The 27,462-nt window shown below is 42.0% G+C and overlaps 1 protein-coding gene across 1 annotated transcript; it reads left to right on the top strand.

Annotated features, from left to right (window-relative positions):
• The first annotated feature begins 699 nt into the window (after positions 1–699).
• Positions 700–26,100, top strand: LOC112231818 (choline transporter-like protein 1). The gene is made up of 16 exons (XM_024398610.2): positions 700–983; positions 1,390–1,479; positions 2,436–2,578; positions 4,034–4,170; positions 4,287–4,380; positions 4,489–4,658; positions 5,266–5,355; positions 5,812–5,960; positions 11,790–11,976; positions 14,292–14,460; positions 14,754–14,910; positions 24,240–24,323; positions 24,489–24,626; positions 24,772–25,008; positions 25,830–25,910; positions 26,042–26,100. Exons 1-16 carry the CDS (start codon positions 960–962, stop codon positions 26,066–26,068), a joined length of 1,977 nt encoding a protein of 658 aa, XP_024254378.1. The 5' UTR covers positions 700–959; the 3' UTR covers positions 26,069–26,100.
• The last annotated feature ends 1,362 nt before the right edge of the window (positions 26,101–27,462 follow it).

The following is a 27,462-nucleotide window of genomic DNA, read 5'->3' as shown; positions in this document are numbered from 1 at the left end:
AAATGTCACCATGTTTGTTTTAGTCTGGATACCAGTCTTTTTAGCTAACATTCCACTCCTTGACATTCCTGCCATTTGCCAAAGAGGCTGGCCTTTCGGAAATCTTCAAATATGAACATTCTATCTAATAGCAGAACGGAGACAGCAACCAGGCGATGTTTCTGTGTGAATCATCAGCGATTAGTGTTATGCTTCAGAATGAAATCATGAGATGCTGTCATCACTCAACTGAATTGTCAGTTGACTTTGATATATGCTCATTACAAATGGCTCTGGATGGTCAGTGCCATTGTCACTGAGGTTCTGGTGGAAGTTTATGGTGCTTTTGTTATGCCCTGTAGTAGCTGAAAGATTTTATTTGCCAAAATAAACAAAAGCACATTTGTTTCTTGGATAACAAAAGTCTGTGTCCACCAACACCCTAACATAAATGTAAAAAAAAATTTTTAAACATGTTTTATTTAAAGCCGTTAGCAAATTCTGCAACTTGTATTCATGTCAAAAGAACATGAATTTGAATAGAAACATTTATTTCCATAAGGTGAATGTCTGCAATAAGCTCTTTGGGGTTTTCACGGTTTTAATGTCTATGGGTTTTCAGTGGGGGTACCATTGCGTCCAACGTATAGCCTACAGTGAAAGAGTCTCCAGTGCCTCAAAATAATATTATAAAAAACGTGTGATTGCAGCGACACTTCCGCCTCGGTCACAAGGAAAGTTGAACTCTTCCTGCTTTTTTACCTGCAGTAAAAAAGTAGGATATGCATATACATCCTTGCGAAGTATTCCATATTATCAATAGAGGCCATGGATGCAGCTGAGGGGAAGAGTTTGCTAAACAACTAATCTGTTTAGAAGCGCAGTGTAAAATACAGGCAAGGAAGTGAGGCGGGCACTTGAAACTTAAACGATTGTTGTGTTTTGGGAGTTCCAGTCACTCCATAAATCGCCTTTTAACAATGGGATGCTGTGGCAGTTCAGAGGTAATCGGGGTTCGGGATATTTAAGCCAAAACTAACTAGCTAGACATTTTTGGATTTGCCAGATAAATTGCTAACATTATCTGTTTGGGATATCCATTTAGCTACGAACACGTACACGTTGTTGTCGACTGCAGATCTTTCGAGGCGTTGTCTGTACTATATGTAGTTAGCCATAGTTGCTTACGTTTTAAACAACGGGCTACTTCCGTGTGTAAAAAGACGCTTGCGTGTTAATTTGGGTGAAAGTAAATTATTTACTCAATTACAGTACAGTAGTTGCTGTGTGTGAAACTGATTTGAGGTTGTTGTTGTTTTTTAGAAAGCACGCCAGGTTAAAACAGTTTCGCGCATGCACCAGGTGTTCACAGTTGACCATTTTTGATTGTTTGTCATTTTTATTTGTTAGCAAAAGCAGCGCGAGTGGAAACCATTGGAGGATCGAAGCTGCACGGATATTCCATGGCTCATCATATTCGCATTGTTCTGTATCGGAATGGTGAGTTTGACTGTGATTTCTTTGTAGATGACCATGGGCGCGTTTGAGCGGATCGCTTTTGTCAAGACGTTAACTAACCCTGGTCACGTTATTATAAAAAGTGTCCGATTTGGGACTGCATGTAGACTGCATGACTTTTACAACAACCATGTCATCAAAGGTCATGAACTTTCGACTACAGTCGACTGGACATTTTTTCAGTTGCTCCTCACCACAGATTATCCATTATATTGACCAGATACTCCAGTGACGGCTCTAATGAAAATACATGTCTTCAAAAATGGAAAGCTGTCAAGAGGAGGCAAGATCAGGTGGGACCATTCTAGCCAATGAGGGGGCAGATACGCGTGTGAATGGGCACAAGTTACCACAGCCACAAAGTGTATCGTAAAAATTCATGAAAACAAACATTTGTATTTTGGTCTTAATTTTAAGGAATAGGGTTGGGCATAAGGTTAGCAGTGTGGTTAAGGATGAGGTTTAAAATCACATTTGAAGAAGATATATTGTAGAAATGGGCAGGGTTTATGACTTTGTGTTAATTAGTGACTACCAGACATGACTCTTAATAGTTGCCGGGATGTAACGTGGCCTCATTATAGAAGTACATTCATAACAACATAATTATTACAAAACGTATATTCGAGCAAATAAGACATGTAGCAAATAAGCCATAACATTTTTTGTTAATGACATTTGACACAAGTTACATGCTGGAGAAGACAGACTTTGGGTCCCCCTAGATTCGCCTCTTCCTCTCTGTCCTCACCAACTGCAAATTGAATTTGGAACCAAAGCATTGTGGGAGACAACCTTCAGTTTTTTTGTTTTAAGCAAAAGGCACTACATACTGATTATTGTATTTACCAGCATAGTTCAGTGCTACCCCAATATTTTTTTTTTGTGCATTGTCATGATGATGATATCGTTATTAATGGAAGCTGCTTCTCCTGTAGGCCTGTATCGCTGGTTTCTCCATTTCCACGGGAGCTGCATCCAGGCTCATCTCTGGCTACGACAGCTACGGTAACACCTGCGGTCAGAAGAATAGCAAGATCGAGGGGGTCGAGCTCAGTGGCCGGGATCAGACCGACAACAAGTAAGTTGCGTTGGAAATGTGGAACATCTCGAGATGGATGCTTACCAGTTATTAGCCTATCATGTAATTGCAAAGTAATAACAATGTTTTGGTTGAGCTGTCCACTCCCATGACAATGTAGGCTCAGCAGGTTATGACTCCTCTCTCCTAGCCTGGTTAAACCAGACAGAATGTGGCCTTCGCCATTGTTCAGTGTGATTTAACCAGGCTAACTCTCTCCCCCTTCCTCCCCACAATCAACAAGCCTTTTTTGTGGTAGTTTAACACGCGCCATTTAACATTACCGGTGCACAAACACGGATTTCATAATTTGGTAATCCAGTTTGCCACTTATACTTTCTTGCTCATCTGATGCTAGGCCTGTTAAAGCCTGGATGCTCATTTGTTTTGTCGATGGGTTAACCAGTGAGATCAGTGGGTTACAGAGGATTATAAACTGGGGGGTTCGAGCCCTGAATGCTGATTTACCACGGGTATGACAAAACATTTCATTTTTACTGCTCTAATTACGTTGGTAATCAGTTTATAATAACAATAAGGCACCTCGGGGGTTTGGGGTATATGGCCAATATACCATTTCTACGGGTTGTATACAGGCACTATTGCTTAATTAGCTTGCTAGCACAGGGTGTTACTGTAAGACACTTTACTCGAAATCTTACTATACTCACTTCTTGTTACCTGTGGTCAGAAAATCAAATCAAATTTATTTATATAGCCCTTCATACATCAGCTGATATCTCAAAGTGCTGTACAGAAACTCAGCCTAAAACCCCAAACAGCAAGCAATGCAGGTGTAGAAGCACAGAAAAGACTGATGTGGATCTGAAATGGCACCCTATTCTCTATATAGTGCACTCTTTTTGACCAGAGCTGGTGTCAATAATAGTGCACTAGGTTATAGGGTGCCATTTCACATGCAGCCTGAGTGCAGCAGTGTTCTGCATTAATTCACGCCCGTGTTCTTTTTTTTGGAATATATTCGAATAAATTATTCAAACACGATTCAACTTTTTTTTGAGCTGCTCGTCCAGTAAGTTTCCATTCGAGAAGTCTCTAGGAACAGTTTCAATGAGACAATGGGCTTTGTTTCATAAGCTGGGCTGGTATGCCCATTGACGTTTTGAGTGAGGGGCAGCAGGGGCGTTTTGGCTACAGAGATTTGACTGTTTGATAAGCTGTATCCCACATCACATTTTACACAACCCACATCACAAAGTCTACTATGAAAATATACTTAGGAAAATGTGCAATTTATTGTATTGCAAGATGGAAGTGAACATTCAAGGATGTTACTCACATGTGCAGATGTTTAGTTCTGTCTGACTTAACTTGGGCCCTTGGCTTCCTTCAAGGAGCATGTGCCGACAAATGCACTCCATCTCGCTCTCTTTTCAGGATGTTTCTCTACTTCCCTCCATCCTTATTGGAGTCCTGTTCTTTGTCCTTTTCCAGGTATGTCTTCTTCCTAGACCCTTGCAACATTGACATTCTGAACAGGAAGATCAAGTCCATGGCTCTCTGTGTGTCCAGGTGTCCAGACATAGAGCTCAAGACGTACACTGACGTCAAAAAGTTTGCACTGCAAAATGGTGAGCGTTCCTCCTGCTCTCATCTGTACTTTATGCATGTATTCATTGGTCATTTCCACAGTGTGGATGAATAGATTACACACAACGTTTATTTCCCATTTCTCCTCTTTACATAGGGTCGGAGCTCTGCTCGTACGACATCCCAGTCTCCAAGTATCCAAGCCACGGAGAGAGATCCAAAAAGTGCCCCAAACTCCCCGTGCCACCAAGGTACAGTCCTTTTTTTTTTACCAGTGTCGAGTCGACAGCGAGTAAATATAATGACACTAGCGAGACTATGCTGACGATATCATTTCCTCATCCTCTGCCCTTGTGCAGTAATTCTCTCCCCGTGTTCCACCGCTGCACTCCCGTGGACATCTCCTGCTATGCCCAGTTCGCTGAGGCCTTCGTCACCTTTGTCAGCGACAACAGCATGCTGCACAGGGTCATCGCCGGGGTGATGGCCAGCAAGGAGATCATCATGGGCCTGTGCGTGCTGGCTCTAGGTACTGTACATCCTAAAGTGGCATTTTATGTTCTAGCTGTCTGTGTAGCCTCGTTAAGCATTATAGTGTATATCCTAAATGACTTCTCTCTCTGTATAACTGCCTGATTTAATTGTGCCAAAGAGGCCTCTGCTCTCCACCTAGAAAGTTGTGTTTCCTGGGACAGGGTCAGGAAATGATAACAGGAAATGTAGGAGCACAATGGAGAATATTCGAGGTAACAAGCTGTTTTCTTTGTAGTAATAGTGCAAGCATGACAGTCATGAATCTGCACTCGGGCTGCAGTGCCGTGAAGTAGCCTAATTATTGCAACAATTATCACCTGGGAGATTTTCATTCTAGGCGCACTGGTGCTCCTAAATGAAAATACCAGGTCAGACAGCAAAATATTTAAGCGCATATACGAGGAAGAAGGTTGCACTGTAGAGCGCTGGCATCCAAAAGAAGTAGTCGTGCCACCCCGCCCCCCCCCTTAAATGTACATGAAACATCACACAATTATGCCTTATGTTTCAATAAATACAGCCGTTATACAATAATAAGGCATTTTTTGTCATGACAATGGCATCATTTCATTTCTTTTATTTATATCCTCCTCTGTCTGTAGTCCTCTCCATAATCCTGATGGTGGTGATTCGCTACATCTCTGTCGTGCTGGTCTGGATCCTCACCGCCCTCGTGGTTCTGGGCTCTATAGGTAAGCTTTCCGTTCATTTGGCTCTCAAACGTCTCTTCCTTCATTCTGTAGTGCTTAAAAATGTATGAAGAAACATGTATTATAGTACATTTCTATTGTAAAGCCTAAAAGGTCACCAACCATTAGGTCAGATTGTGAAATGTGAGTTCAAATAAATTTTACATCACGAAATTAGATTGCTTACAAAAACACACTGCAAAAACTGAGCATGGACCAGAATGAGCCTCTCTCCTCACAATCCATTGTCCCTGCAGTGAGGAATTACTATCTCCAGATAATGTTTTACAACTGCTCTCCAGATAATGTTTTACAACTGCTCTCCGGATAATGTGTTTTTTCAACTGCTCTCCAGATAATGTGTTTTTTCAACTGCTCTCCGGATAATCATTGTAGGGAGCTCAATAAGAAGTAGTAGCAGTATGAAAATCAGGGAGCCAAATGAACTGTGTGTTTCAGGTGGGACCGGGGTTCTGTGGTGGCTCTACGTGGACCACAAGACGAATCTGACCGACCAGACTGCTACCTCCCCAACACCCCAACAGCAGGTGGCCACAGACAACGTCCAAGCTCTGCTGGTCTACGCCATTTTTGCCACTGTCTTCACGGTACGTGTGTGTGCTTGTTGCCATGTGTGATTCCTGTTTTATATGGGTACAGTGTGTTGTGAGAGTGCATGGAGGGTTTATAATTCTACTGTGTTATCAAGTATTTGCTCTTTCAGTAACAAGAAAAAGTCTGATGTTGACAGACATGCAAGCTTTAAGTCTGGAAAACTGGAAAACATGACCAACGCTTTTGCAAAAATGTGTTTTGATTCTGAAACTATAAAAGCCATCGTTTCTTCTGTAATACAGACAGAAATGACCTGACCCACATTTACATTTTAGACATTTGGCAGACACTCTTACAGATTTTTCACATAGTGGGCTCGGGGATATTGAACCAGCGACCTTTCGGTTACTGGCCCAATGCTCTTAACCGCGCGGCTACCTGCCGCCCCACCATTCCGACTCAGTGTTTTCCACAAGTACCTGAAGTAGCCAGACAAATAGAAAAAGTACCCATACAGCCCCCCGGGGTGACTTGCCCCCTAGGTTTGCTATTTTTTGTTGTTGTTGCAGAACAGCCTATATTTTCCTGGCCTGTGGTACATTCTAATGCCTTGAAATACACAGCAAAATGATTGAATAATTTATCAAATGTAACTTCCAAATTTGGAAAATTTGTTGTGGTATTGTGTGTAGACGTACGTGATTTTATCATTTAAATGACAGAAATGTATGAATTCGGTGTATTGTTAGTAGTTTTGGATATTGTCTAGGCCTAAGCCTATATGATCAGGACTATTTTCTAAGTAAAATACCATTATATATATATTTTTACATTTAACCTGTTTCCTCTTGAGATTGAAGTCTTATTTGCGGTTTTACTGCCAGCTATGAAATGCCACAGTGTTTGTTTGTCAAATTATGTATTTTATTCACTCAGAAAAATTCAAATAGCCCAATGCCCACGTTATCTTGAAAAATAAATTAAATGTGGCTGCTACACTGTATATGAACACTATGGCTAAGTTGATTTTGACTCCTTGTTAACACTTAGGCTACATTACCTGGGATGTGCAAATTCACACCTCTACGCTGACATGTTTTACAAAGAGCCCACAATTAAATTATTTGAAGAAGTGTTTTATGATAAAAAATGACTAAAGTTTATGAATAAAAGGTTTTTGGGGTGTTCCATGCTCAATTTAGTACAATCAATGTACCCTCTAATATATGACTCACATCTGAGACAAACATTTTCAGCTGCCACTTTAAGGGGTGGGCTTTTACCGTGGTAATGTTGGGATTCACATTTCTGTTTGTCTGAGAGCTAAGATTCTCCAACATCCTTTTGCTAGTAGCAGTTGAACAACCTAGTCTATGTGAACAAAACAATGTAAATAGCCCAAAAACACGAGGACAAAGTCACACTAGTACATTTTTGGGTAAATTCCAACTTCTGTGTCTGTGCACTTCTAAAAATGAATATTTCAGAACTTCACTCAGTGTGCACAGCACTCCAGGCACTGTTGATGTGGTCCAGGCACTGTTGCTGTGTGCGAGGTGGGATATTTTGAATTCTACAGTGGCTTGTGAAAGTATTCACCCCCTTGGCATTTTTCTTATTTTGTTGCCTTCAATTGAAAAAAAATTTTTTGGGGGAGACTGTTTGTATCATTTGATTTACACAACATGCCTACCACTTTGAAGATGCAAAATAGTTGTTATTGTGACACAAATAAGACAGAGCATAACTGTTCATTCATTCCCTCAAGAACTTCTGACCAGTTTCCCAGTCCCTGCCGATGGGGAAAAACTTCCCCACAGGGATGGTGTTCTTGGGGTGATGGGAAGTGTTGCGTTTGCGCCAGACAGCATTTTCCTTGATGGCCAATTTTAGTCTCATCTGTCCAGAGTACTTTCTTCTATATGTTTGGGGAGTCTCCCACATGCCTTTTGGTGAACACTAAATGTGTTTGCTTATTATTTTCATTAAGCAATGGCCTTTCTCTGGTCATTCTTCCTTAAAGCCCAGCTCTGTGGAGTGTATGGCTTAAAGTGGTCCTGTGGACAGATACTCCAATCTCCGCTGTGGAGCTTTGCAGCTCCTTCAGGGTTGTCTTTGGTCTCTTTGTTCCCTCTGATTAATGCCCTTTTTGTCTGGTCTGTGAGTTTTGGTGGGCGGCCCTCTCTTGGCAGGTTTGCTGTGGGGCCATATTCTTTCCATTTATTTTATAATGGATTTAATGGTGCTCTGTGGGATGTTCAAAGTTTCTGATATTTTTTATAACCCTGATCTGTACTTCTCCACAACTTTATCCCTGACCTGTTTGGAGAGCTCCTTGGTCTTCATGGTGCCCCTTGCTTAGTGGTGTTGCAGACTCTTTCAGAACATATGTATATTGAATGTGTGTGTGTGTGTATATATATATATATTAATTTCACACACTGAGATCATGTGACACTTAGCTTAAATATGCACACACCACATTTCCATATTTTTTATTATTTGAAACAAGTTTTTTTTTTTTTTTTCACTTCACCAATTGGGACTTTTGTTTGTTTATTACATGAAATTCAAGTACAAATCCATTTAAGTTACAGGTTGTAATGCAACGAAATAGGAAATGCCAAGGGGGATGAATAATTTTGCAAGGCACTGTATGTATTTCTTTACATAGGAATAAGATCTATGGTTCTTTGTGTGATTAGCTGTCAGCTATGAAACAAAATGACAATACTCTTTTGAGTGTAGCTACAGCAGGAATGTGCTCATGCTTTACTTTTTCAGTTCACTCATCTATTTATAGGTGCACATGCGAGTAAAATGGTCACACTCTAGAGCCCCGAAATGAACTCGCAGACCATAAAGAAGCAGCATCATCCTCCATGTAAAGAAATTTAACTGCAAACATCCACAGCGCGCACACATCATACTTACCACACGTACCGGGAGGCGGGACTGACAGCAGACTGTCACAACGTAACTTCCGTGTCAGACTGTACCTGCCATCAGAGTTTCCCTGTCACTGTTTACTTTGTGCCTGTCCCATCAATAGAAAACTAGAAGATGCATATTGTTTATTCTAGTGAGAGAGAGCTTGGCAGACTTTTATTAAATTCTGACTAGCAAATTGAAAAGTAGCCTTGTGAATTTAAGTGGAAAAAGTAGCCGGCTGAAAATGAGTCTGTAATCTGATGTTTAGCATACGGTCGGCACTAGTGGAAAACACTGCATTCCCACCATTCCTACATACTCCTATCTTCATTTGAAATGTATTCACAACCCTATCCTATAGCTGATAACCAGCATACCGTGCATTCTGAAGATATTCAGACCGCTTGACTTTTTCCACATTTTGTTACGTGACAGCCTTTATTCTAAAATAGATTTTTTTTTTAAATGGTCCCTCATCATTCTACCCACAATACCCCATAATAACAAAGCAAAAACAGGTTTTTAGACATTTTTGCACATAAAAAATGAAATATCACATTTACACAGGTCTTAATTTGTAAATCGGGAGGTGCCGGAACAAAAAGTGAGCACAAGGGGGGTGACTTGGGGAGCTCTGAGGTACAATTTTGCTTTTTAATAAAGCATTTCATGCTTATCGCATTTGCGTAATGGCATAGAGCAGTAGAGTAGAGGTACTTGCAGAAGGTGCACACATTGGGAACATTTTTCCCAAACCCTAGGCTACTTAAAATCTGCCTTTTTATAAACGCATTTCATGCAATTCTACGTCATTTTACATGACTGGAGACTTTGGTAGAACATTGTATTGAATCCATCATTAGCCTAGGCCTAGGGGTGTGGAGACATTGTAGGCTACAATGTGAGGAAGAAATTATAGTCCTAAAAATGCTTTCCAGTTTCACGGACTTGCCCCATGATGCACCGCTCCCTCGCTGGTGATGGCAGAGATGCGCTTGTGCCAAAAGCCTCTCTCTCTTTTGTAAAACAATATTTGGAAGTTACCCAATACTTTGGTAGCCTTCAGGATAGTCTTCTCTTTTCAGCAGGAGCCATTTGCTTTCCAACCTGCGTTTTCCCTCGATTTGTATTTGAAATACCGCCTGAATAGGCCTGTTTTGTCTGGCATGCTGTTTTTTCACTGACAGATCTGCTGCGTGTTCCCGACGGTAGGCTATTCCTTGTTATTGGGATAGAATCCACAGCTAGACAATAAAAAAAATAAGTTATTGATCCTCTGTGGCTAAATTCGAGGCCTTTTCATGGTGTAGTAGGCTATTCTGAATGATTTCCTTTGTTTCTGACAGACTGCAGTAATTCTATAACTTTTGGCTAATTTATTTCAATTTATCAAGGCTGCTGAAATGATGAAGTGCAACAATGGAGAGATGAGTTGCAGGCTCGTGTCTATCAGAACAGCGAGAGTGGGAGGGATCATAAAACGTTAATTTCATTGTAGTTATGTGAGGGATACTGGCGCGTTTCACACGGCCACGCGTTGGTTGCGCAAACCATAAACCCGGATCGGCCCAACCTGAATCAACTCTTAGAATATTGGGCTGAAAATTAACTTTTTCGCATTTTAGTTTTTTTTGTTGGGGCAGGAGAATTAACAAATATTTAACTTGAATTAACTTAGATTGCTTTTTGTTATGGTCTTTACATTACAAAAAGTGGAGAGAACAAAATAGTCCAAAACGGAGATGTGCCAAATCCGGATCAAATTAAGCACTGCATTTACATAAATATTCAGACGCTTTACTCAGTACTTTGTTGAAGCACCTTTGGCAGGGATTACTGCCTTGAGTCTTTTTGGGTATGAGGCTACAAGCCTGGCACACCTGTATTTGGGGAGTTACTCCCATTCTTCTCTGCAGATCCTCTCAAGCTCTGTCAGGTTGGAAGGGGAGCATTGTTGCACAGCTATTTTCAGGTCTCTCCAGAGATGTTTGATTGGGTTCAAGTCCGGGCTCTGGCTGGGCCACTCAGGGAAATTGTCCCGACGCCACTCCTGGGTTTTCTTGACTGTGTGCTTAGGGTCGTTGTCTGCTCTGGAGCAGGTTTTCATCAAGGAGCTCTGTACTTTGCTTCGTTCATCTTTCCTTTGATTCTGACCAGTCTCCCAGTCCCTGCCGCTGAAAAACATCCCCACAGCCTGATGCTGCCACCACCATGCTTCTCCATAGGGATGGTGCCAGGTTTCCACCAGATGTGACGCTTGGCATTCAGTCCAAAGAGTTCAGTCTTGGTTTCTTCAGACCAGAATCTTGTTTCCCATGGTCTGAGAGTCTTTAGGTGCCTTTTGGCAAACTCCAAGCTGGCTGTCATGTGCCTTTTTACTGAGGAGTTGCTTTTGTCTGGCCACTACCAAGGCCTGATTGCTGGAGTGCTGCAGAGATGGTTGGGTGGCCAGCTCTAGGAAGAGTCTTGGTGGTTCCAAACTTCTTCCATTTAAGAATGATGGAAGCGACTGTGTCCTTGGGGACTTTCAATGTTGCAGAAATGTTTTGGTACCCTTCCCCAGTTCTGTGCCTCAACATAATCCTGTCTCGGAGCTCTACAGACAATGTCTTCGACCTCATGGCTTGGTTTTTGCAAGTGTGGGACCTTATGTAGACAGGTGGGTGTGTGTGTGTGTGTGTGTGCCTTTCCAAATCATCTACAATCGAGTTGAAGAAACATCTCAAGGCTCACCAATGGAAACAGGGTGCACCTGAGCTAAATATTGAATCTCATAGCAAAGGGTCTGAATACTTCTGTAAATAAGGTATTTCACCATGGGGGATTGTGTGTAGATTGAGGATTTTTATTTATTTAATCCATTTTAGGGCTGTAACATAATAAAACGTGGAAACGGTGAAGGGGCCTGAATACTTTCCGACTACATTATATCGTGTATGTACCATTTTCAGGTGATCCTGCTGCTGCTGCTGTTCTTCATGAGGAAACGCGTGGCACTAACCATCACCCTGTTCCACGTGGCGGGCAAGGTGTTCACTCACCTGCCTCTGCTGGCCCTGCAGCCCTTCTGGACCTTCCTCAGCCTCATGCTCTTCTGGGTGTCCTGGCTCGGTGTGCTCCTCTTCCTCGGAACCGCAGGTCAGAATAGAATACAACTTTGTCACGTTGTGAAGGACATTTTTGTTAATGTCTTTATTTTTCACCTTTCAACAAGATATTTACATCTAAATAGACCGTTCTGGTGAGGATACCATATATTTCTTTTCAGATTAGTTCCAATTATTTAATGCCCTGTAAAAGATTAAGGAAGTGGACTTGCGTCACTCTTGAAAGTTTGGATACTGTACGTATAGAGTGTTTGGTTCACTTCATCCTGCTAGTGATGTGGTGATTAACCATGTAGATCCTATTCAATTACTTAATGGGCTATGTCATGAACCCTCAAAGTTCCATAATGGGGTGAAAATGGCAGCCAACTTGGTCAGGGAGAAATCCAAAACCAGTTTAATGGCAGTAGAGGCACTTGATGCATTTCCTGACTTTTACTTATGCAGGAAAATAAATAAAAGTAAAGTGATGCATCAGATATTGTGTAATGTAATTATCGTCAACCAACAATATTGTCATATAAATACAATTTCTAAGTGTTTTATACACAGTCTGTTCAAATAGCCTCTCAAATATATGTAAACGGACCATAAATGTCTGGTTTTGTTTTCTTAGAGTGCTGTTATGAGTACATTTTACATGCACACTAAATAATTGAATATTAAACAGATTACGGCAGTAGGCAGAGTATGGACATAAGCAGAGTAAGGTGTTTTAAAATTCTTATTTTCAATGACGGCCTAGGAACAGTGGGTTAACTGCCTGTTCAGGGGCAGAGCAACAGATTTGTACCTTGTCAGCTCGGGGATTTGAACTTGCAGCCTTCCGGTTTCTAGTCCAACGCTCTAACTACTAGGCTACCCTGCCGCCCCACGTTTACATGACTATCTTGATTCTCCATACGCACAAAAAGCTTATTTCTCAAAAATGTTGTGCACAAATTTGTTTACATCCCTGTTAATGAGCATTTCAACTTTGCCAAGATAATCCATCCACATGACAGGTGTGGTATATCAAGAAGCTGATTAAACAGCATGATCATTACACGGGTGCACCTTGTGCTGGGGACAATAAAAGGCCACTCTAAAATGTGCAGTTTTGTCACTATACACAATTCCACAGATGTCTCAAGATTTGATGGAGCGTGCAATTGACATGCTGACTGCCGGAATGTCCACCAGCGCTGTTGTCAGAGGATTTAATGTTATTTTCTCTACCATAACCCGCCACCAACGTCGTTTTAGAGAATTTGGCAGTACTTCCAACCGGCTTCACAACCGCAGACCACGTGTAACCACGCCAGCCTGCCCAGTCATGTGAAATCCATACATTAGGGCCTAATGAATTTATTTAAATTGCCTGATTTCCTTATTTGAACTGTAACTCAGTAAAATCATTGTAATTGTTGCGCTTATATTTTTGTTCACTGCATTAATCTGTCCACCATAATCATCTTATTGTGTGCCTGTAACCATGTGCAATATCAGTACTTGTTGCGTTTACAACTTGTCTAAGGCCCATCATCAACTGATTTGAGCCAGTGTAGGACTGTGGATTGACATCATTGTTTGAATGGAATGTTGGCACATTGTCAGTTAATTAGAAACATTTATGGAAACATTCCTCTACCTACTGTCTGGCTAGCTAACACACATACAGTGCAGATAAATCTTTACACACTATCTTATCACAGCGCTGGCAAACCATGGTTGACCAACATAAGGTTTATGTCCATCCTAATTCTATGTGATTAACACACTCATGGGACATTTTTGGAACTGAAAGCGCATGGCTAGAAGTGGCATGACTCGACGCCAACTCTTATTTAGATTCTTGGGTCAGTCTGGTGCTGTGGGTGGCAGCTCGGGCACACAGTCAAAGACCAAGTCTCTGAAATATACCCACTACATTCACGATCTCCCTCATCAACAAGACCACCACCAGAGAAGCCTCAATTACAACAAAGCGTCATGTTTTTGTCAAATTTGTCTGCCTACTATTTCCCTCTGCCTGCCCTTTTATCTGTTCCTGGATGTTAATTCAGATTAGAGTTCGACAAACTAGATCACTTTTTTTTTTTTAAATAGGGTCCATCAAAGTAATCCGTGCTGCAGTGTTTGTTGTTGCAAAATGGTGTCATCTTGCTGTCTTATATTTGATTCCAATTTATGAGTTAAAATATTTTTCCCCCCAAAAAATCTACCAGGAGCTTTCCAGGAACAAAATTGTTATCTGTGAATGCCTGGCAGATCAGAGGAGATCAGCCTACCCCTAAACCTGGCTGTAGGGAACCCTGTAAAGAACGAAAAGGTTGACCCCTGACCTTAGCTGTGTGCCCCTTACAGGTAGCCCAGTGCAGAGTGAAGAGGCAGGGCTGGTGGAGTATCGTATATCAGGCCCACTCCAGTACATGGTGTGGTACCACGCTGTGGGCCTCATCTGGATCAGTCAGTTCATCCTGGCCTGCCAGCAGATGACCGTGGCCGGAGCTGTGGTCACCTACTACTTCACAAGGTCAGGAGAGAGTGTTGTGATGAAATGTAGTAGATGTAACGGCATGCTTGTGATGTGTTTTTAAAAAATTCTGTCAAATACATTAGCTGCACTTAATTGAGCTTGCCTGGTGCATTTGAACCAATGGAATTGTCCCAAAAGTGCAAAGTACATCAATCTTAGCTACAGTACAGTGCCTGCTTTATTGGTCCATTTGTACGGATAATACTATTTAAACCCAAGTCTGTCCTGTATCAGTTAATTTGACTATTTCCAACTCTTCTTCTTTTCCTCTGTCCCGCGGTGGACATCAGGAATAAATCTGAGCTGCCCATGACCCCCATCGTGTCATCTATGCTGTGTCTGACCCGCTACCACCTGGGCACTGTGGCCAAAGGCTCCTTCATCATCACCTTGGTGGAGATCCCTCGCCTCATCCTCACCTACATCCACAACCAGCTGAAAGGAAAAGTACGTTCTTTATCTCATTCAGCCCAGTCACCTACGTCCACAATCAGTTCAAAAGGCAGAGTATGTAGGGTGTCCGCGTACTGCTCTAGAGTGTTGAGAAAAACGGGGCGGTTCAAAAGGCAGAGTATGTAGGGTGTCCGCGTACTGCTCTAGAGTGTTGAGAAAAACGGGGCGGTTCAAAAGGCAGAGTATGTAGGGTGTCCGCGTACTGCTCTAGAGTGTTGAGAAAACGGGGCGGTTCAAAAGGCAGAGTATGTAGGGTGTCCGCGTACTGCTCTAGAGTGTTGAGAAAAACGGGGCGGTTCAAAAGGCAGAGTATGTAGGGTGTCCGCGTACTGCTCTAGAGTGTTGAGAAAAACGGGGCGGTTCAAAAGGCAGAGTATGTAGGGTGTCCGCGTACTGCTCTAGAGTGTTGAGAAAAACGGGGCGGTTCAAAAGGCAGAGTATGTAGGGTGTCCGCGTACTGCTCTAGAGTGTTGAGAAAAACGGGGCGGTTCAAAAGGGTTCAACAAAATGAATGTCAAAACGTAGTTTTCTTTGCACTATGTCATTATAAATCACATAGAATGAATCATTACATTGTTCTCTACATTATAACCTTAATATATATATATATATATATTATTTTTTTTTTCATACTGAGACTAGGGTCTCTTTTACAGATGATTCCTGCATAAATATGTCAAACATATACAACATTACAAAACATATGAAGAAAGACATTTGTCAACTACAGTCGGAAGACCTCTATTACTCTGAACTAACCAAAGGGGACCGGAACATCTCATTTCAGAGAGCTCTGGAAGTTGTTCCACATAAAGGGCACAAAAAAACTAAAATTAGCTTTACCCATCTCTGTGGAGACCGATGGGCCTCCAGGGTTATCCAAGCCTGGGACCGGGTTCGGTCATTTGGAAATTACCTTTTGACCCACATTCAAAAGTGTCATACAAGCATGATTATCAATACATAGGAAGTTTCTGCATGAGTGCTTTGTAGATAAACATAAGAAAATGCTGCTCTCTCCTTACATACAAAGAGACCCAAACCCACGTTTTTATACAAAACACAATGGTGAGTTCTAGAACCATGACCAGTAATATACCTGTCAGAGGAAAGCCCATAAAATTGTCAGAGACTCCAGTCACCCAAGTTATAGACTATTTTCTCTGCTCCCGCTCGACAAGTGGTACCGGAGCGCCAAGTCTAGGACCAAAAGGCTCCTTAACAGCTTCTACCCCCAAGCAATAAGACTGCTGAACAATTAATCAAATGGCTACCAGACTATTTACATTGACAACCACAGTACATTTGTTTTGTACACTTCTGCTACTCGTTGTTTATCTATGCATAGTCACTTCACCCCTACCCACATGAACAAATGACCTCAACTAACCTGTATCCCCGCACATTGCCTCGGTAACGTTACCCCCTGTATACAGCCTCGTTATTGTTATTTTATTGTGTTACTTTTTATTATTTTTGAGTTTTTCGTAAATATTTTCTTAACTGTTCTTGGACTGCACTGTTGGTTAAGGACTTGTAAGTAAGCATTTCAAGGTAAGGTCTAGACGCTGCTGGTACTTAATAATTTTGGGGGTTTTAAAAAAACTTTACGGAAAAAACAAACCATGCAACAACCTGAGTACGGAGCTCAGAGCCCAAACCAGCCAAATAAATATCCGCCATGTTAGTTAGTCAACATTAGTCAGAAATAGCATTATAAATATTCACTTACCTTTGATCTTTATCAGAATGCACTCCCAGGAATCCCTGTTCCACAATAAATGTTTGTTTTGTTTGATAATGTCCACCATTTATGTCCAAATAGATTCTTTTGCTAGCGTGTTTGGTAAACAAATCAAAACTCACGAAGCACGTTCACTAGGACGAGCAGACGAAATGTCAAAAAGTTCCGTTACAGTCCTTAGAAACATGTCAAACGATGTATAGAATCAATCTTTAGGGTGTTTTTATCATAAATCTTCAATAATATTCCAAACTGAGAATTTCTTTGTCTGTAGAAAAGCAATGGAACGAGAGGTACCTCTCATGTGAACGAGCGTCACAAGCGCGTGGCTCTCTGGCAGACACCGGACTCATTCCCCTCTCATTCAGCCCCCCTTCATAGTAGAAGCCTTAGGAAGTGCAACTCTACCAATATCCCACTGTCTTCAATAGGGGCTGAGTTGAAAAATGACCAACCTCAGATTTCCCACTTCCTGGTTGGATTTTGTCTCAGGTTTTTGCCTGCCATATGAGTTCTGTTATACTCAGACATCATTTAAACAGTTTTAGAAACTTCAGAGTGTTTTCTTTCCAAAGCGACTAATAATATGCATATATTAGCATCTGGGACTGAGTAGCAGGCAGTTTACTCTGGGAACGCTTTTCATCCAAAAGTGAAAATGCTGCCCCCTATCCCAATGAAGTTTTAACAGGTGTGCCTTGTGAAAAGTTAATTTGTGGAATTTCTTTCCTTCTTAATGTGTTTGAGCCAAGCAGTTGTGTTGTGACAAGGTAGGGGTGGTATACAGAAGATACAGTGCCTTGCGAAAGTATTCGGCCCCCTTGAACTTTGCGACCTTTTGCCACATTTCAGGCTTCAAACATAAAGATATAAAACTGTATTTTTTTCGTGAAGAATCAACAACAAGTGGGACACAATCATGAAGTGGAACGACATTTATTGGATATTTCAAACTTTTTTTAACAAATCAAAAACTGAAAAATTGGGCGTGCAAAATTATTCAGCCCCCTTAAGTTAATACTTTGTAGCGCCACCTTTTGCTGCGATTACAGCTGTAAGTCACTTGGGGTATGTCTATCAGTTTTGCACATCGAGAGACTGAAATTTTTTCCCATTCCTCCTTGCAAAACAGCTCGAGCTCAGTGAGGTTGGATGGAGAGCATTTGTGAACAGCAGTTTTCAGTTCTTTCCACAGATTCTCGATTGGATTCAGGTCTGGACTTTGACTTGGCCATTCTAACACCTGGATATGTTTATTTTTGAACCATTCCATTGTAAATTTTGCTTTATGTTTTGGATCATTGTCTTGTTGGAAGACAAATCTCCGTCCCAGTCTCAGGTCTTTTGCAGACTCCATCAGGTTTTCTTCCAGAATGGTCCTGTATTTGGCTCCATCCATCTTCCCATCAGTTTTAACCATCTTCCCTGTCCCTGCTGAAGAAAAGCAGGCCCAAACCATGATGCTGCCACCACCATGTTTGACAGTGGGGATGGTGTGTTCAGGGTGATGCGCTGTGTTGCTTTTACGCCAAACATAACGTTTTGCATTGTTGCCAAAAAGTTCAATTTTGGTTTCATCTGACCAGAGCACCTTCTTCCACATGTTTGATGTGTCTCCCAGGTGGCTTGTGGCAAACTTTAAACAACACTTTTTATGGATATCTTTAAGAAATGGCTTTCTTCTTGCCACTCTTCCATAAAGGCCAGATTTGTGCAATATACGACTGATTGTTGTCCTATGGACAGAGTCTCCCACCTCAGCTGTAGATCTCTGCAGTACATCCAGAGTGATCATGGGCCTCTTGGCTGCATCTCTGATCAGTCTTCTCCTTGTATGAGCTGAAAGTTTAGAGGGACGGCCAGGTCTTGGTAGATTTGCAGTGGTCTGATACTCCTTCCATTACAATATTATCGCTTGTACAGTGCTCCTTGGGATGTTTAAAGCTTGGGAAATCTTTTTGTATCCAAATCCGGCTTTAAACTTCTTCACAACAGTATCTCGGACCTGCCTGGTGTGTTCCTTGTTCTTCATGATGCTCTCTGCGCTTTTAACGGATCTCTGAGACTATCACAGTGCAGGTGCATTTATACGGAGACTTGATTACACACAGGTGGATTGTATTTATCATCATTAGTCATTTAGGTCAACATTGGATCATTCAGAGATCCTCACTGAACTTCTGGAGAGAGTTTGCTGCACTGAAAGTAAAGGGGCTGAATAATTTTGCACGCCCAATTTTTCAGTTTTTGATTTGTTAAAGTTTGAAATATCCAATAAATGTCGTTCCACTTCATGATTGTGTCCCACTTGTTGTTGATTCTTCACAAAAAAATACAGTTTTATATCTTTATGTTTGAAGCCTGAAATGTGGCAAAAGGTCGCAAAGTTCAAGGGGGCCGAATACTTTCGCAAGGCACTGTAGCCCTATTTGGTAAAAGACTAAGCAAATAGAAACGACAGTCTATTACTTTGACTGACCTTCGTGTCTTAATCTCATTTATTGAATTAGTTGTTCATTTTTCTTCCACTTTGACATTAGAGTATTTTGTGTATATTGTTTATCAAAAGAATGACAAATCTATTTTAATCCCATTTTGTAACACAATGTGGACGAAGTAGAGGGGTGTGAATACTTTCTGAAGGCGCTGTATGTCCTTTATCAGTCATCTGTTTGAGTGTTTGTTGTAGCTCGTTCCAGTCGCTAGCTGCAGCGAACTGAAAAGAGCAGCGACCCAGGGATGTGTGTGCATTGGGGACCTTTAACAGAATGTGACTGGTAGAACGGGTGTTGTATGTGGAGGATGAGGGCTGCAGTAGATATCTCAGAAGGGGGGGGCTAAGAGGGTTTTATAAATAAGCATCAACCAGTGGGTCTTGCGACAGGTATACAGAGGTGACCAGTTTAAAGAGGAGTATAGAGTGCAGTGATGTGTCCTATTAGGGGCATTGGTGGCAAATCTGATGGCCGACTGGTAAAGAACATCTATCCGCTCGAGAGCACCCTTACCTGCTGATCTATAAAAATGTCTCTGTAATCTAGCATGGGTAGGATGGTCCTCTAAATCAGGGTTAGTTTGGCAGCTGGGGTGAAAGAGGAGACATGGTAGAGTAAACCAAGTATAGATTTAACTTTAGCCTGCAGCTTTATGTGTTGAGAGAAGGACAGTGTACCGTCTAGCCATACTCCCAAGTACTTGTATGAGCTGACTACCTCAAGCTCTAAACGTTCAGAGGTAGTAATCACACCTGTGGGAAGAGGGGCATTCTTCTTACCAAACCACTTGACCTTTGTTTTGGAGGTGTTTAGAACAAGGTTAAGGGTAGAGAGAGCTTTGTTATAGAGCATTTAACACAAAATCCCGGGAGGGGCCAGCTGAGTAGAAGACTATCATCTGCATATACACGGATGAGAGAGTTTCCTGCATGAGCTATGTTGTTGATGTAAATTGAGAAGAGCATGGGGCCTAGGATTGAGCCTTGGGGTACTCCCTTGATGACAGGTAGTGTCTGAGACAGCAGATTTTCTGACTTTATACACTGCACTCTTTGAGAGCGGTAATTAGCAAACCAGGCCAAAGACACCTCAGAGACACCAATACTCCTTAGCCGGCCCACAAGAATGGAAGGGTCTACCGTATCAAAAGCTTTGACCAAGTCAATAAAAATAGCAGCACAATATTGCTTAGAATCAAGGGCAATGGTGACATCATGTAGGACCTTTAAGGTTGCAGTGACACATCCAAAACCTGAGCGGAAACCAGATTGCATACCCGAGAGAATACTATAGACATCAAGAAAGTCAGTTGATTATTTACAAGTTTTTCCAACACTTTTGATAAAGAGGGCAAAATAGAAATGGGCCTATAACAGTTAGGATCAGCTTGATCTCCCCCTTTAAATAAAGGACGAACTGTGGCTGCCTTCCAAGCAATGGGAACCTCCCCAGAAAGGAGATCGGCTTGGCAATGATAGGGGCAGCAGCCTTAAAGAAGAAAGGGTCTAAACCATATGACCCAGATGTTTTTTGGGGTCAAGTTTAAGGAGCTCCTTTAGCACCTCGGACTCAGTGACTGCCTGCAGGGAGAAACTTTGTAGCGGGGCAGGGGGAAAATAGGGAGAAACATCGGGGCTTGTCGCGTTAGAAGGGGTAAGAGATGAGTAAATGTTGGACGGGCAGGGAGGCATGGCTGAGTCAAATAGGAATCCTGACTTAATGAAGTAGTGATTTAAAGAGCTCAGCCATGTGCTTCTTGTCAGTAACAACCACATCAACATTAAGGGACATGGCAGCTGTGAGGAGAAGGGTTTATTCTCCAGGTCTTTAACCGTTTTCAAGAACTTCTTGGGGTTAGACCCACAGAGACCGGGTCCTTAAAGTAACTAACGTTGGCCTTCCGGATAGCCTGAGTGCACTTATTTCTCATTTGCCTGAACGAGAGCCAGTCAGCCTGAATATGCGTGTGCCTAGCCTTTTGCCAAATGCAATTCTTGAGGTGGAGTAAATCTGCAAGATCACGGTCGAACCAGGGGCTGAACCTGTTTTTTAATCCTCATTATCTTTACGGGGGCGTGTTTGTTTTCAATACCACAGAGCTGATTCTATACCATTTTACAGAGGCCAGTTCATGAAGGAAGGCTTGATCATTTGTTTTTTTTAGCGAGTGTCTATGACAAATCAGGACAGGTGGTTTCACTGAGCAGACATTACGAACACAGGCTGTAAAACAGTTATCACTAAGGTATCAGTCTGGTGTTTTCTGTAATGACCTATCAGGATTATTTGTGAGGATAACATCGAGGAGAGTAGCCTTTTCTGGGTGTTTGGAGATTGCCACTCCACCACCTTTGGACGATCTGTCTTGCCGAAAAAGGTTACAACCAGAAAGGTTAACATCAGTGTTCAAAACATTCCTTAACCACGTCTCAGTAGTGACCAACACATCTGGATTGGAGCTGTGAACCCACACTTTCAATTGATCCATTTTAGGTAATAAGCTTCTAGTCTTCACGTGCAGAAAACCCAGGTTTTTACAAGAGCAGAAATCAGTGAAGCAGATATCAGAGCACAACTCAGAATTTGTTATTATGGGGAATTGTGTATAGATGGGTGAAATAAATTATATATTTAATCCATTTCAATTCAGGCTGTAACAACAAAATGTGGAGTAAGTCAAAGGTATGAATATTTTCTGAAGGCGCACTATGTAGGTATGAATAATCAAAGCAACAACTTTTCATATTTCTTATTGAATTTCATTCCAGTTGAGTCTTGATTTTCAGTAAATACAAGCATGTATTATTGATGTTAGGGTGTACAGAACATTTCAGAGGACAATGTGGATATTCTAATCAATCTGACAAAATACGCTAATTTGATGATTTGTAAATGGTCTGTTGCAAAAAAGCAGTTACCTCATCGTTTAATCAGTCTGGGTGATTGACATGAGATGATGAGGGGCTGAGTTTTTACCATCAGTATTATTACAGGATTCAAGGAATGGAAAGAGTTTCTCTTTAAAGGTTCAGAGAGTGGAAGAGTAGATATGAGACTTGGCCTCCACATTATAAAAGGAAACCCTCCTCATAGTCCACAAACAACCCCACCTTCTGGGGCTTCTCTCTCAGGGAGAGGACGACTGTGGAACACAGTCCAGAGTCCATTCTCAGGGCTCAGTGTGAATTTCCCCTTCCTGTCAAAGGACTCTGGCCACTCCTACATCCCAGTCAGTCTTCCCCTTAACCATCCTTTTCAAGGGTCATGGCATAACAATCAAACCTTTTTTGGATTGCCTGGAAGTTTCTGTGGTGTGTTTCCACGTCTTACTTGTTTCCCATCTTCAGACAGGATGAGTTTGTGATGTGCTGTATCAGGGTCCAGAGTCACATCCACTGCATACTGCTGAATCCTCTTCAGTTTGATTTCAGGCAGCTTCTTCATCTCTTTATTCGGTGTCTTCTCCACACACAGATCGCTATAAACACAGAGTTCAGGGATTTCCTGCTCCAGCTCTTTTAATGAACCCTTCAGCTTGCCTCTCTACTGCTTTCTGCTTCTCCTCAATCACCTCAACAAGCTCAGCCTGGTTTTTCTCAATGGAGCGCACCAGAGTACCGAAGAACTGCACACACTCTGCTATCTCTCTCTCTGTGTCACTCTTCCTCTATAGGGACAATGTCATGAGTCTTGTGGTCTGCCTCAGTGCAGAACTGACACGCACATGTCTGGTCAGTCCTACAGAACAGCTCCAGGAGTCTTTCGTGCTTCTGACAGATCCTGTCTTCCAGGTTTTCCACAGGGTCGATCAGTTTGTGTCTCTTTTAAGGGTGAGGCTATCTGATGAGGCTCCAGGTGAGTCTCACAGTAAGAAGCCAGACACACCAGGCAGGACTTCAGGGCCTTGCGCTTCATCCCAGTGCAGACGTCACAGGCAACATTTCTGGGTTTGGAAGGGGACTCATCTTTACCTTTTGTCTCTCATCCTTTTAAAATTCTCTACAACCTCTTTGTAGGTTGTGTTGAGACACAAAGCTTAGGTCGTCTGTAGAATTTCTCCTGACTCAGTGGACATTGACACAGGTCCTTGCTATCCCAGTACTTTGTGATACAGACCATGCAGAAGTTGTGTCCACATGAAGTGGTGTTTGGCTCAGAGCTGACTGCTTGAGGAAGCCATATCTAGAGAGGGCGCAAAGACGAAACTGTAAAGAATAGTTTTGTTTTTTACTGCAAACACACTCTGGAATGCTTCTGATCAAAATACTAATGGACTCCAGCCCCAGATTATAATCAATCAAACAATAATGCATTAAATATGAAGGCTCCCGTGTGGTGCAGCGGTCTAAGGCACTGCATCTCAGTGCAAGAGGCGTCACTACAGACACCCTGATTCGATTCCAAGCTGTATCACAACCGGCCCATAGGGCGGCGCACAATTGGCCCAGCGTCGTCCGGGTTTGGCCGTGTAGGCCGTCATTGTAAATAAGAATTTGTTCTTTGCTGACTTGCCTAGTTAAGTAAAGTTTTTTAAAATTCAAATATATATATTAACAGAGCATTTTCTGTAATGACTCCGCTCTCAGTAGTTTTAGTGCCATTGGTTAGTATTCCTTAATGCCCTGTTGACAATCTTGATTCACGTTGTTTAACCCTACAACATACAGTAGAAATGAGTAAATGTACTAAATATAGTTAAACATAAGTACTATAGATAAAGAAAACGGGAGATTGCCATAAACTGTACACAAGTAACATTTCTTCACCCATCCCACCAATCTCTACTCACCTGTGTCTGTTTAAAAGACTGTGGGCGTGTTCTCAGATTTTTTTTCTCCTGTGCTGAAGTATCAAAAAACCACCGGAGAGTCGGGGTCTTTTAGGAGACTTTTCTGAAGAGTTTGAGGGCGTTTGCTCGTGTGCACTAGGTATATCCCACCCAGTGCTGCTCTGGAACAGAATGAACTCTTCACGTGGCTTATGTGCCGTTTTTAAACATTCTCGCTTTCACTTATACCAACCACCAGTTTGTCAAGCCAGACAATGGGTGGAGAACTAAAGCTCAGTGTATTTTCTGTTTTTAGGAGAATGCCTGTGCTCGCTGTATGTTGAAATCCTGCATCTGCTGCTTGTGGTGCCTGAAGAAGTGTCTAATGTACCTGAATCAAGTAAGTGTTTGATCAGAATCAGATTGATTGTCATCTGAGATGTTGCTTAAGTCGTATCATTGACAACAATCTATTTGACAAGGGAGACTCGTTCCAAGAGGACAGCAGTCACTCATTGTTATTGATGATACTTCTGTCTCTTTTTTTAATCTGTTTTCACCACAGAACGCGTACACGGCGACAGCGATCAACAGCACCAGTTTCTGTACGTCGGCGCGTGACGCCTTCGTCATCCTGGTAGAGAATGCCCTCAGAGTGGCCACCATCAACACCGTGGGGGACTTTGTCCTCTTCCTGGGAAAGGTAACGGCCGCACAGCGACGCCATTTTAGGATGGTTTATTGTCAGTTCGTTTTGTGTGTATTTTACAAGCATACTAATACGATTCAATCTGTCTCTTTCCCTCACTCCTTTCTCTCCATCTTTCTCCATTCGTGTGTGTGTCCAGGTACTGATCGTCTCCTGCACTGCGTTCGTAGGCGTATTGTCGCTCAACTACCAGCGGGACTACACGGTGTGGGTGCTGCCCCTGCTCATCGTCTGCCTGTTCTCCTGGCTGGTGGCCCACTGCTTCCTGTCCGTCTTTGAGATCGTGGTGGACGTGCTCTTCCTCTGCTTCGCCGTGGACACCAAGCACAACGACGGCAGCCCCGGCCGAGAGTTCTACATGGACAAGGCCCTCATGGTGAGGAGAAGGGAGGCTGGGTGGGTGGGAGATTATTGGCTGCGTCCTGATTTTCCACCTGTCATGGATTTATAAGGAATGGACTGGTGTAATCACAGATAATCCATTATATTGATCAGATACTCAAGTGGCCGGTGTAACAATGAAAATAAATGTGTTCAAAAAGCAGCCGGGACATAACAACATCAGGTGGGACCATACTAGCCAATGAGATAGCAGATACGCGCGTGAACAACAGGCACAACTCTGATATAAAATGTTTTTTCTTGACGTTGTCATGCTGTCACGTGTCCCACTTAGATCAGTACAATCGTAACAACCTAAGCGTTACGAAACTTCTATTTGATCAAATAATCCTCACGTAGTAAATAAGTCGTTCATTTTCTTGAATTCTACCCTCATTGACCTCGTAAAACTCTTAGCTTGATGAGCGACAAAAAAAAAATGAAAAACACCATCTGCTGGAGAAGACAAATGTTGGGCCCAGTTATACATCTCACGTCGCCTTTTCCTCTCTGCTGTAATCGTTGGCTAGAGGGAGTTTCCACCGTTGTAAAATTCATACTGTGCCTTTTGGTAGAAGGTGGAGAATCGGTACGTATATGTCTCTGTTCCATTATCCACACTAACATTCCAATGTATCACACCGTACATTCTAACTGGTATGCTAATGTGGCTAATGGAACATAGCCTTTGTTTTTACCCTGTGCTACTTTTGCTACATTTCTACATGGTGAATAATGATTATGCACGTATTACACCAGACTCGCCTTGTTATCTCGACACCCAACGCAGTCACTCTCTCTCTTCTCCCTCTTTAGGAGTTTGTAGAGAACAGTAAGAATATGGCGGGAAGGGATCGGCCCGAGGCAGATGGAGACGGTCGTGAGATGAAGCCTATGGTGAGTTAACCAAACTTTTCCAATAGAGAATACATTCATTTACCTTCCATAATCTAGAGTCATATACCCAAAATGATGATGCGGATGAAGACAAGAGTGAAGTTTAACACTCCATTTGTTTATTGTTGTAGACTCATGGAGGAGGGACTTTAGCTTGACCAAACCAGAAGACGGAAACCAAAAGGCATTCCAAACATTTCCATGATATTACTCCAGTCCCACGACTACAATATTTCTGATAACCTGTTTGTTAATTTATGGCACATTTAACATGAAAGCTTTTTTATTTGATTTTTTTTAAGCACAATATCTTTTTGTTACACATCCATCAAGGATATTGTTAATGTAGTTTTTTGCTATTGTACAGGCTGTAGAGTTGGTGTTCTGTAGTTTAGCTTCTTGTGTGTGGAAGTGTTGTGTGAGAGATTCAAATGCATCATGACATCACTGGGTTTTTTTTTTAACTACTAATATTGTACACCACAAGTGTTTTTGTATATCAATGTCTTTTTAGGTTGTGGTAATGAGGATCATGGTCTCTTCTAATGCTGCGTTGGTACATCTAATACAATTGTGACGACTAACTTGCATAACAGATGATCAACAGGCACTTTTCTCTGTGGGAGAACTCCACCCCCTCAATGTATTTTGACCCTGTTGAAAGATTTCCTTTATGGAATAGAAGACATTTTCAAAAAGTTAGCATTTTGGAGAAATCAGAAGACATCTTCCTATGTTTACCATAACTGAAAATCCCTATGTTGTGGTAATATTGAGTCATTACTCCTGTTTTGAGTTTGTAATACTGTATCCATAGAAAAAGTTATTCCCTATAACTGTATCTCTCTCTATTCATGAATGCGAACAGAGTTTTAACCCAGAATGTTTTGGATAATGTTTTTATGCAGAGAAATAAAATGACAACGACAACAAAAATGTCCATCTGTGATTGTGAGAGCTGTGGGGCAAGCAATGATCAGTTCGAATAGGCACGTGGGTTTGTGTCTGGATGTCATTAAGATATCCACACAGGGAGAAACATTCAAACAAAATACCCATACATGTACACACACAGTGCCAGTCAAAAGTTTGAACACACCTACTCATTCAAGAGTTTCTTTATTTGTACTGTTTCCTACATTGTAGAATAATAGTAAATACATTAAAAAAAAGAAATAGCACCTATGGAATTATGTGTTAAACAAATTAAAATAGATGATATATTCTTCAAAATGGCCTCCCTTTGCCTTGATGACACCTTTGCACACTCTTTCGGATTCTCTCAACCAGCTTCACCTGGAATGCTTTTCCAACAGTCTTGATCGGGTTCCCACGTATGATTAGCAGTTAGTGGCTGCTTTTCCTTCACACTGCGGTCCAACTCATCCCTAACCATCTCGATTGGGTTGAGGTCGGGTGATTTGTGGAGGCTAGGTCATCTGATGCAGCACTCCATAACTCTCGTTCTTGGTCAAATAGCCCTTACACAGCCTGGAGGTGGGTTGGGTCACTGATCATAATCTTGATGTGATTGGCCTGACTGAAACATGGC

Source organism: Oncorhynchus tshawytscha, linkage group LG34, assembly GCF_018296145.1.
Source record: "Oncorhynchus tshawytscha isolate Ot180627B linkage group LG34, Otsh_v2.0, whole genome shotgun sequence".
NCBI lineage: Eukaryota > Metazoa > Chordata > Actinopteri > Salmoniformes > Salmonidae > Oncorhynchus > Oncorhynchus tshawytscha.
The sequence above is the reverse complement of the archived record's forward strand: the minus strand, read 5'-3'. Positions and strand labels throughout refer to the sequence as shown.

Bases quoted from the DNA above. Each gene is read 5' to 3' on its own strand.
- LOC112231818 (XM_024398610.2), top strand. From the start codon at position 960: ATGGGATGCTGTGGCAGTTCAGAG. The intron at 984-1,389 runs GTAATCGGGGTT...TTTATTTGTTAG, and splicing joins GATGCTGTGGCAGTTCAGAG to CAAAAGCAGCGCGAGTGGAA. The intron at 4,171-4,286 runs GTGAGCGTTCCT...CTCTTTACATAG, and splicing joins AAAGTTTGCACTGCAAAATG to GGTCGGAGCTCTGCTCGTAC.